This window comes from Cotesia glomerata, linkage group LG2, assembly GCF_020080835.1.
Source record: "Cotesia glomerata isolate CgM1 linkage group LG2, MPM_Cglom_v2.3, whole genome shotgun sequence".
Taxonomy (NCBI): domain Eukaryota; kingdom Metazoa; phylum Arthropoda; class Insecta; order Hymenoptera; family Braconidae; genus Cotesia; species Cotesia glomerata.
In genome coordinates this window covers 31,775,903-31,786,898 of record NC_058159.1, presented here as the reverse complement: position 1 = coordinate 31,786,898, position 10,996 = coordinate 31,775,903, and the positions used below count along the sequence as shown (strand labels likewise).

Below are 10,996 nucleotides of genomic sequence, written 5' to 3'. Positions count from 1 at the left end.
CTAAAGGTCAAAGGTAGCTTAATACAATATTACATAAATAATAATATTAAATATTAAATAATAACTGGAATACATATGTCAATATTATAATAATAATTATAATGATAATATTAATAATAATGGACGTAAAATAACGTCATATCGTTATTCTAATATTAAAATATAAAAATCTTTGATTATAATTTTTTGTCTATAAGAACTTATTAAATATTAAAGCGTTTAAAATCATTTTACAAATTGTCAGCTAAAACCAAGTTTTTTTTTTTTTTTTTTTTTTAAATTAATATACTCTGCGTATCAAATAGCTGTAAATAAAATGAATACAAGTATACAAGAGCATACTAATACAATTAAATTTTTATTTATTTAAATACTCAAGTATTTTATTTTTAAATACAGAATTTTATTTTAATTATCGAAGCTTAAATATAAATATAAATATTCTTGTCCAAATATATTTAAAAAAAAAAAATATATTATATTGTATTAGATAAACTTCAACAAAATACTATAATTATTTTCATACGTGGATTAATTAAAGAAATATTGCAAAAATATATATAACATTTTATTGGTGAGATATTCTAATTAAAATAAAAAGAAGAAAAAAAAAAAGAGTTGCGCTTTAGATTAATCGTATTATATTAGTAATTTTTTCTCTGAATTGTAGTAAAAAGAAAAAAATCTACTTATGTATAATAATATAGTTTAGTTTAGCTTTTAAATAATTAAAAAAATCAGCTTTTTAATATTTTTATTTAAATATTTAAATATATTATAAAAACTCTTTAAATTTAATAGGTATTTAAAACTCAAAAGCAATATCAATTGTCGAACTAAAATACTCATTAATGATAACTTTACTTTTTCATTAATTTAATTAATTATTTATTTTTGCGCACTCTTTTTTATCTGCATTATTTATGCACCATAAATTCATAGGAAAAATTATGGTCCAATAAAAAGCTTTATCTATATATAATATAATTAGCGTTTTAAATATAAAATAATAAACCAATAGGATTTTTAATCATATATTCATTAAAATAAAGGACAATAATTAATAAAGTATACTATTTTTTGTATTTGTATAAATTTTCATTTTATTGCTTTTCTTTTTAAATATATATATTTTTTTTTAATTAATTAAATAATTAAATTATATGAATTATTCAACGATTATTGTATTTGTAATTAATTATACACTATATGTATTTCATTTACTGCTTACAATTGTAAGATGTGTCGGACAATAATACGGCTTAATACGGCAAACGGTCACTAAGCCTGACTGAACTTGATACAATACTTTAAATTATATTATAATAATATTACACCATAAAATTATTAAGTATGTATATGTATATTACATACATAAATAAATAAATATATATACATATATTTACATGCATATGTATTGTACTTATTATGTGTAGAAAACTATAATTAAAATTAATATACATACGCAAATATTTTTTATTATTTATTAACATGATAATTAGATCATAATAATAAAGGGATCGCTCTATAATAAAAATATCATTAAACCAGTTTATCTAAAAATAAATTAATTTTTATTTAATCACAAAGTAGAATACAAATTTATTATTTGTATACATCTGATGCACGGTTCACCAGGAGTCGATTCTGAAAATTTTCTACAACGTTTGCATAATGCTTGTTCAATTGGTTTTAAATCTACTTTTGGTGTCGTACACTCTGAATCTTCAATCAAAGTAACTCTATTTACTTGGAGAATATTACATAATTCAGAGCTCGTTGAGGTATTTTCAGGCTGTAGAGGCTAGATAAATAATTCAATCAACTATTAGTCTTTTCATTAATTAATATATCTAATAAACTTACCGCTAATGTAGAAAGTATTTCTGTTTCCGCTTTTACAGTGGCTTCTAATTCTAAAGTATTTATATTTGTTTCTTTATTTAAAATACTTTTGACACTTAAAGCTGAGTTTATTATTTTCTCAACTTCAGGCATGTTCCAATCGTTTGGCAATGTGTGCCTTGAACGATACAGTGGTACAGATGCTGTATAAATGAATAAATAAATAAAAATTTTTTCATTCTATATAAGTATTAAAAATTACCAAGATTATCCGGATGATAAAGCCAAACTTCTTCGGCTAAGTGTGGAATTATTGGAGCAACAGATCGCGTTAATATAGAAAGAATTTCTCCAATAATATTAGTAGCTGCTATTCTTAATGGAGAAGTTGCTTCTTCACAGTAAAGTCTGTCTTTAGTAAGGTGACAGTAAATAGCCGATATATCGTTAGCTACAAAATTAAGAACTGCTTTGCAAACATTGTGATACTCGTAGCTATCATAATAATTTTGAATCTAGAAATAAAATAAAATAAATCAATTATATCATTTTAAAAAATTGAAGTATTAGAAATAAATATAAATTACTTCATGATGGTAATGATAAAGTCGATGCAACATGTATTTATCCAAAATTAAATAATTGGGTTTAATATCATTGGGTATATCATATGGATGAAGAACTCCCAGTAGAAACTTAAAATTCAATCGAATTTTATTAACAGATTCGATGCTATTTTGTAGTAAAGTATTGATCACTGGAATCTGTGTGTGTTGAATACCGTGACTTGCTACCCACCATCTGTACAATAAATTACAAATAATAAATCTACTTGAATTGTTTTTATAGCCAACAGAATGAAAATAGTGACCTCAAAGTATCAACACCGTATGCCGGTTTGGTTTTTAGATTTTTTCCCCCACGAGTTATTTCCTCTGGACTTATAACATTATCCAGTGACTTGGACATTTTATTTCCACTTTCATCTACAGTAAATCCGTGTACAAATATTGATCTGAAAAAACAAAAAATTAATTTATATTAATTTAAAATCAAATAAACCCATCAAAAAAAAAAAAAAAAAAAAATTAATTAAATACTTGAAAGGAGAAATTCCTCTAACAGCTATTGATGTAAGTAATGATGATTGAAACCATCCGTTAAATTGATCCATACCTTCTGCATAAAGGTCTGCTTGTTCTCTTTCTGGTAAAACTGTTGACCAAGATAATCCACTGTCTAACCAAATATCCATAATATCCTGATAAATAATAAATAAATGTTTAAATATAAATAATTTGTAATAATTATAAATTATCGTACATTTCCTCTTTGCAATTTATCAGCATCGATATTTAATTTATCCAGCAATTTATGTCCAATCAATTTATTAACTGGCAAAGTCCACCAACAGTCAGGACCTTCACGTTCAAATAAATTACATAGTCGTTCAATAATATCTTTATTAATAATAACTTCTCCGGTATCTTTATTGTAAAATACTGGAATTGGTGTACCCCAAGCACGTTGACGTGATATACACCAGAAAGGTCGCTGGAGAATTTGCTTCTTTAAATTATTTAAATAGATGCTTTCTCTTACTTTTGGATACATTTTTACACTTTCAATTGCTTCCTGATGAATAAATATTATAAATTTATAGGTAATTATTTAATTATAAATAAATAACTTACAATGGCTTTGTGTTTAATTGATTCAGTATTAATAAACCATTGATAACTTGCTCGGGTAATAATTGGCTTTTTAGTACGCCAATCATAAGGATAACTGTGTATCAAATCTTCGGTATGCATTACATCTTTACTGATGGATTTTAAAATAGCGTCTCCACCTTCTTTTAATACATCTAATCCGGCAAAAGGACCAGCTTCCTCTGTATAACGACCGTCTTCATTAACCAACGACAACTAAATTTAAATAATCTATGTAATCATTAATTTTTAAATAAATAGATAATAAAAAAAAATACATACAACAGGTATATTATTTATTACAGAAACAATAAAATCATCAGGTCCATGAGCAGGTGCTGTATGAACTAACCCAGTTCCAATTTTACTAGTAACATGACTTGCTGGATAAAATGGCATTGTTTTACCAGTGATTGGATGAGAATATTTTAATCCAGCTAAATCGCTACCTAATCAATGTAAAACATTAACAAATAAATAAATGTAAAACGTAAATTTTCTTACCTAAAACAGTCAAAATTGGCCTAAGAGGACCAATTTTTTCCACAACAGTGTTTAATAAATCTTCAGCGACTATATAACAATTGCTTTGAGAATCTTCAGCAATACAGTATGAAATATCTTCAGCGTAAGCTAAAGCTTGATTGGCAACCAGTGTCCAGGGTGTTGTTGTCCAAGTTAGAGCATAAACCGAATGATTTTCGAGTAATTTTAATTTGTCTGACAATGTAGTTACCAAAAAACGTACAGTAGCACATTTACTTTTATGTTGGTGATTATATTCAAGCTCAGACTCAGCTAATGCTGTTCTGTAAATATTAAAAATATAATTTTATTTATTTATGACTTTAATCAATTTTATTAAGTATTGCATTTTTTGATACCTGGATGACGGTGACCAGTAGACAGGTTTAAATGCCCTGAATATTAAATTTTTTTCATACATATTCATAAATTGTCTCAGTTGATTAGTCATATAAGAGATTTTATTCGTAAAATAACAATTGTTTTTCCAATCTGCCATTATTCCCCAGGACATAAATGACTCTCGTTGATTTTTTACAGCTTCCTCCGCAAATTTTCGTGCTGAAAATAAAACAAAAACAAATTTTTAATTTCTGTCAGCCATTATAATATTTAAATTAATTCAAATTTTAAATTAATTAAAAATAAAATCACCTTGCTGTCGAATTTGCAGAGGTGTTAATGAATCTTTTTGATTCTCCCAATCACTCAGAGCTTTCAATTCAATCGGTAACCCGTGACAATCCCAACCAGGTACATAATGAACTCTCTGGCCTTTTAAAACACGGCTCCTTGTTGTTATATCTTTCAATATCTATAATTAATTACTAATAGTTAATTAAATTTATAAAAATACAAACAAACAAACAAACAAATACATACTTTGTTGACAGCATGACCCATGTGTACAGCACCATTGGCGTAAGGTGGTCCATCATGTAAAATAAAATCTGGACCAGATAAATTATCTCTTTGCCAATTATACAAATCATTAAATCCACATTTCTACAACAGAAAAATTTTTGAATAATTAATCATTATTATTATTAAATTAAAGATAAAAATAATTACTTCAATCAAATAATTATCCATATCAATTCTCTTTTCTCCATTTAATCTTGATGGAAATTTTGTTTGTGGTAACAAAACAGTCCTTGAATATTTATTTTCAACAGCTTTTTTGGGTTTCGCATATAATCTCCAAGTTAAATTAATATTACGTTTAAATATCAAATTATTATTTCTAATTTTTGTTATTGCTGCCATTGTTTTATTTTCAAAAATTTTATATATACATTGTTATCGTACACATGTAGTCGTCCCACATGTCCCACCGAGAGAATAAACCTCGGGTTAATCCCGAACAAACCCGAGGTTAATTCTCTTGCTGGAACGACTATACCTCTAATTTCTAACCTGTGCTCCATAATTGTCCATAATTATAAATGTGATCGATGTGATCCATGTGACCGGTGTGTGTGGTTATTATTATATTTTAATTAAATTTAATGTAATTAAATGAGGTAAAATAACACGTGTATTATGTCGACTCAAGTTAAAAAAAATTTACAGGAAGAAGATATTGAAGATCCTGTTGAACGCATGTTGAAAAAAACTGGTTGTATTGAATTACATTATGACGTTCAGGTACTTGAATGATTTTTTTTTTTTTTTTATTAACTGTAAGTTAATTAATTTCATTATAATAATTAATAATATGTGCATTTTGTTTTAGGAATGTATTGCTGCTACTCAAGATTGGCGTAAATGTCAAGACGTAGTGCAGAAATTTAGAGCCTGTATGGAAAAGCATCAAAAGGAAAGATCCCAACATTGAAAATAATAATAATTGCTTTAAATATGGGTCAGTTTTTAAAAAGGTTGAAGTATTTAGTAACCAAAGGTTTACTATTACCCAAGGAACCGTACAAAATGGTTTTGGTTGTGCGAACAGACATTTCAATGAGCACTGGAAAAATAGCCGGACAGTGTGCTCATGCTGCTGTCGAGTGTTATGATAGCTGTAAGAATAATAAAGTTAATCAAGAGTATCTAGATGCATGGTTCATGTTAGGTCAACCAAAAATTGTTCTCAGAGTGACTAGTGAGGACAGATTAAAATCGTTGGCTGTTAAAGCCAGTAATTGTGGACTTGTTACTGCTATTATTAAAGATGCTGGTAGAACTCAGTTAGAGCCTGGCACTATTTCAGTACTTGGTATTGGTCCTGGTCCTAATAGCATTGTAGATAGTGTTACATCACACCTTAAGTTACTATGATACTTACTCTTTGTTTTCTTATTTTATAGTTAATATTTTTATTGTAAATTTAAAAAATTAATCAACCAGTTTTAATATCAGAAGTCATCAATTTATTGCAATATAAAATATTATATATATATATCACTAATGAAACTAAGTAGAAGTCTATCTGTTTAAATGTGATTACATAGTCATAAAATATTCACGTCTATTATTTATAAATGTTTAATTGGTAAAATTATGTTATTTTACAAAGGTGTGAAATTAAAAAAAAAAATTAACATGTACAATTATATTTATAAATATTTAGTTACGTATTATTATTACCTAATATTGTATTTTGAGATCTACTTATTTTTAGTAATGTAGTAAAAATAAATTTTGTATTGAAAAGTGATAAAAAAATTTGTTTCAATAAAACTGAGTTTAAAACAATTTTTAATTATTGAATATTCAATAAAAATTTGTAAATAAACACGATACTATGTTATAATTATATAATTCTGTATAATTTATAATACTCACTTACAAACTAATGTACCACTTTCGTACTGATTTGAGCAAGAATTGAATAAGATTATTATTATTGTAATAATAATGGTAAATGATTTAATATAAATTTCTATTTACTATATATGTAGTGTTGGTTAAATCTATGATACTGGAAAACATGCGTCTAATTTAATAATTAAAAATCTTATCGTGAACGTAAAAAAAAAAAAAAAAAAAAAAAAAAAAAAAACATTTGTTCGTTTGATTAAATATTTTAAACAAACAACTCTAAATGCGTTAAACATCTAAAAATTATTTTCTACAACAAATTCGATTTTTTTTTTACACAAGCAATAGTTAATAGTAATTATTATTTTATCGCAGTTTATTTATTTCGTCACGGTAATTATAGTTTTCTCATTTAATGAGAAATTTAAGGCATTTTTAAAAACTATTTTTAAATTAAAGATTTATAAGATTTTAACATTAAAAAAATCAACTACTATTCATTATTTAACATTAAATTAAATTCATTTGTAAATATAACTAAGATAAGAGTTAAAATTAATGTCGATAATTTAAATAATATATGTATATAATTTGTCTTTGCTCATGGTAATAGCATTAATTCGTATTAAATATATAATCAGAGAAAGAACATTTAAAGATAATTGTAAAAAATTGGACTGATAATATACAAAGTCAGTCTGAATTACCAAAAATCAATAATATTTACGATATTTGCTGAAATATTTGGCAAATTTACATCACATTGATTAATATTACCGTAATAGAGTATTTAAAAAAAAAAAAAAAAAAAAAAAGAGCTTATGCTATTATTTTTGTAAGATCCGATGGCTCAACGTAATTATTTAATACATGCGGCGCCTCATTAAATTCATCCAATTCATCACCGTTATCTGCACCTTGTGCAAGTAAAAAATATTGTTCACTTCGTGTTGGCCATAATAAATGCGTCATTACACAGTACGCATAACAATCTGCTGAATATGTAATTCCTAAAAAGTAATACAAGTGTAAATTATTGCTGCTGTTACGCTATTAATTATTTTTATCTCAAATATATGTGTTTGTATACAATAAAAAAAAAAAAAGTGATAAATAATTAAATTAATTACCGAGTAGAAATTTAAACCTCCATAGTGTGCTTATTTGTAGTGCAATCAATGCAACTATCGGTAAATATATAAACCATACAAGTGCTGATGCTCCGAAATGGAGCAAAAAGTTTAATTTTTGAGTATTGTGCTCATAAGTCATAGTATTGCGAAGTTCTAATAAGAACCATATCATTATCGCACTGCGAAATAGTAAAATGAACCATCCAGGCCATGTTTGATATTCATCTATGTCTTCAATAATATCAACTTCCGTCTGTAAATAATTATTTTACATTATATTAATTTACTCAAGCTTGTTGATTAAAAAATATATATTTCTCACCATATTCCAAACGTAGAGAAGAATATGAACAACGCCGTAACAAAACCATATTAAAAATACTAACGGCTTCCAAGTTAGCTCGATTCTCGTAACAGCCCATCCTTTTGCTAACAATAACAATAATAACATAAAAGTTGCCTGTAAAAAAATATTATCGTTATTATTATTATTATTATTATTATTATTATTATTATTATTATTAAGGTTGGTTATTAAATAAAGCTTGTAAAACTTACTCGTGATAAAATGTCAAAGATATCACCAGCAACTTCCAATTTTTCGTATCCAATACCATCAAACGCGAATTTTAAAACGTGAATTAGTATCAAACAAATCGCTATAAACTCCAACAGTAAGCTGACAGTAAAAAGTCTCGTAACAGGATGTCTTTGTAATCTAACAGCGTACAACTGCAGTGGTACTAGTATTATGTAGCATAAAAAAAATAACAAATACAACTCAATAGTATTTTGCCGGTCGTACGAAAATTGATAAGTCAAACTATTGAACCCGCTGTTATTCGGATTGCCATTTACCAACCAAACATCGTAGTCGATATTTATGCTCTCGTTAAACCACTCCCATTTACATGTTTTAATGTTACGATAACACGATACAATGCTTATATACCAAAACCTTGGTTGACCAAGGTCTTGGATTACATAAGTAAACTGGTTGTTCTTTATGACATTCGACGGTAAGTCTTCATCTGGACACAGCTGGCCCTTTGGGCATGGTATTCTCCTGCAATGAAAATATAAATATTAATACATTTTTATCAATAATTAATATAAATTAATAAATTTACCGTAAGAAATCCTCGCCATTGACGTTACACTGGGAGTCATATGAGCTCTGATTGAGGGTATTGAACATCCTGCTGCACGCTGTATTTTTATCCTCAAGAGTACGGTTACCATAGTACTCCAAAAAATGATTTCTATCCAAAACAGCGAAGGTTATCAGCTTCGAGGATGAAAAATTTAACTGCGACGTTACATTTCCAAAAATATAGCCGTAAGATTCGCGCTGTCTGTGACGATCTGTCTGTTGAAACCCGAACTTTATGAGAAAGCGGAAAAATTCGTTGGTATTGAAAGTACCAGTTACATGAGTGCTCTCACATTGATCAACTGAGATAAATAATTCAAGTACTCCGATCGACAGAATTAATATTACACTTCTTAGCAACATTTTTTATTATCATGTCACTGCTCAACACTGATGAAAACGTCACACAAAATTGTACAGCTGTTGCATGATTGATTATTGTTAATTCTGATATTAAATTCAATCAAAACTTAGAATTCTAAAATAAAATTAATTTTTTATTATTTACTATTAATACTTAAATTTAACTATTGGATCTTCCTCAGTTGAATTTTTCCAGATGTCATTGAAAATTATTATTTTACTATATATTTTTTTATTATCACTGATAATTATTTTTGCAAACTGTTTTTTTTTTTTTTTATCTTATACATATTGTTGACGAGTATAACAAACCATTTTTTATTATTTAGCAAGTGCTCCAAGTGAAAGTCGGTGAGATAACTCTTGTTATTTTTAATTTTTATTTGTCAATCAATTATTCAATTTAGCAACAACAGCAACAACACATGATTGTCGATCGAGCTGATTGCTTATATATACTTTGCGCTGGAAAATGACAAGTGGAGCGAGTTGAGTGCCAAAGTTTCTCAGTTCTCCCGCAACATTTCGTTGGAGTTAATCTAGGAATCATTCTTACTGACATTATAAAAATAAATTATATATTTTATTCACGTGTTACATTTGCCTCCAGTATCATTTTATATCTCAAGTAATTAATTTAAATAAAAAATAAATTAAGTACCTGTTTTAACAATCCTGCATGAAGACTGCTGATCCTTGTAAAAAATACGCATGTAAATTACAGGCATGTCTAAAAGGTATAAACTTTTTTATTTTTATCAAATGTTAGGTTATTTTTTTTTTTATTAAATTTTTAATTAATATTTTTACAGACAACGTTTATCAACCATCACGTTGTGAAAGTGTGATTGAAGAGTTACGTCAGTGCTGCATAAAACATTTTGACAAGTCGTTAGTTTGTGAAGGAATTGATATTTCAAAACCTTATGAGCATAAAACAGTTGATTACGTAAGCATTGCTTTTATCAATTAATTTAATTAATTAATGGAATAATTAATGGTTGATTTTTATGTTTAGCAATCAGCATTGAAAAAGTCATGACTAAGTTTACCGTCGACAGACGTTTGTTAAAAGACAGATCTTGGGCTTTCAAGCATCATCGTTTTTTCTCAATTGCCGGAGGATTTATTGCTGTTGCTATAATATTCAGCGGCCCGATTTACTATATTGGTGGGAATAAGCTCGAGACTCTTGAAATACCAGAATCTCAATTTAAAAATCCATTTAGCAGCAAGTAAAAAAAAAAAAAAAAAAGAAAAAAAAAAAGACGTTCAATGAACTCGGTAACAAAAGCCAGAGAAAGATTGAAAAAGTATCCGTTACTGTTTGCACAATGTAAAGAATCAGCAATCGATTATGGAAAGTGCGTTGTATCTAAACAGAATATCGGTAAAGATGATTGTCAAAAAGAGTTCAATAAATTCAAGTCTTGTCTCGTAGAAGCTGCTCGGAAAAACAAAACAAAATTATAAATATAGTAAGTGGTAGATTTATTTTATTT

The 10,996-nt window shown here is 26.9% G+C and overlaps 5 protein-coding genes across 5 annotated transcripts; 3 read left to right on the top strand and 2 right to left on the bottom strand.

Moving 5' to 3' along the window:
* Positions 1 to 1,551: 1,551 nt before the first annotated feature.
* On the bottom strand, positions 1,552 to 5,413 carry LOC123258470 (isoleucine--tRNA ligase, mitochondrial). Its single transcript, XM_044718497.1, has 14 exons — positions 5,154 to 5,413; positions 4,965 to 5,087; positions 4,737 to 4,896; positions 4,442 to 4,643; positions 4,062 to 4,366; positions 3,840 to 4,006; positions 3,540 to 3,773; positions 3,169 to 3,480; positions 2,946 to 3,106; positions 2,717 to 2,860; positions 2,433 to 2,646; positions 2,108 to 2,360; positions 1,867 to 2,048; positions 1,552 to 1,804 (listed from the first exon to the last, which is right to left on the bottom strand). The coding sequence occupies exons 1-14, from the start codon at positions 5,346 to 5,348 to the stop codon at positions 1,583 to 1,585; spliced, it is 2,874 nt and encodes a 957-aa protein (XP_044574432.1). The 5' UTR covers positions 5,349 to 5,413; the 3' UTR covers positions 1,552 to 1,582.
* Positions 5,414 to 5,562: 149 nt separating this feature from the next.
* Positions 5,563 to 5,951, top strand: LOC123258542 (cytochrome c oxidase assembly factor 4 homolog, mitochondrial). The gene is made up of 2 exons (XM_044718622.1): positions 5,563 to 5,729; positions 5,818 to 5,951. The coding sequence occupies exons 1-2, from the start codon at positions 5,625 to 5,627 to the stop codon at positions 5,917 to 5,919; spliced, it is 207 nt and encodes a 68-aa protein (XP_044574557.1). The 5' UTR covers positions 5,563 to 5,624; the 3' UTR covers positions 5,920 to 5,951.
* LOC123258537 (peptidyl-tRNA hydrolase 2, mitochondrial) lies at positions 5,943 to 6,622 on the top strand. Its single transcript, XM_044718615.1, has one exon. The coding sequence runs from the start codon at positions 5,943 to 5,945 to the stop codon at positions 6,360 to 6,362; it is 420 nt and encodes a 139-aa protein (XP_044574550.1). The 3' UTR covers positions 6,363 to 6,622.
* Positions 6,623 to 7,432: 810 nt separating this feature from the next.
* LOC123258493 (transmembrane protein 145) lies at positions 7,433 to 9,879 on the bottom strand. Its single transcript, XM_044718533.1, has 5 exons — positions 9,109 to 9,879; positions 8,537 to 9,044; positions 8,301 to 8,438; positions 7,976 to 8,231; positions 7,433 to 7,855 (listed from the first exon to the last, which is right to left on the bottom strand). Exons 1-5 carry the CDS (start codon positions 9,492 to 9,494, stop codon positions 7,665 to 7,667), a joined length of 1,479 nt encoding a protein of 492 aa, XP_044574468.1. The 5' UTR covers positions 9,495 to 9,879; the 3' UTR covers positions 7,433 to 7,664.
* A 132-nt stretch (positions 9,880 to 10,011) lies between these two features.
* Positions 10,012 to 10,982, top strand: LOC123258544 (NADH dehydrogenase [ubiquinone] 1 alpha subcomplex assembly factor 8-like). Its single transcript, XM_044718624.1, has 3 exons — positions 10,012 to 10,122; positions 10,307 to 10,443; positions 10,513 to 10,982. Exon 3 carries the CDS (start codon positions 10,770 to 10,772, stop codon positions 10,965 to 10,967), a length of 198 nt encoding a protein of 65 aa, XP_044574559.1. The 5' UTR covers positions 10,012 to 10,122; positions 10,307 to 10,443; positions 10,513 to 10,769; the 3' UTR covers positions 10,968 to 10,982.
* The last annotated feature ends 14 nt before the right edge of the window (positions 10,983 to 10,996 follow it).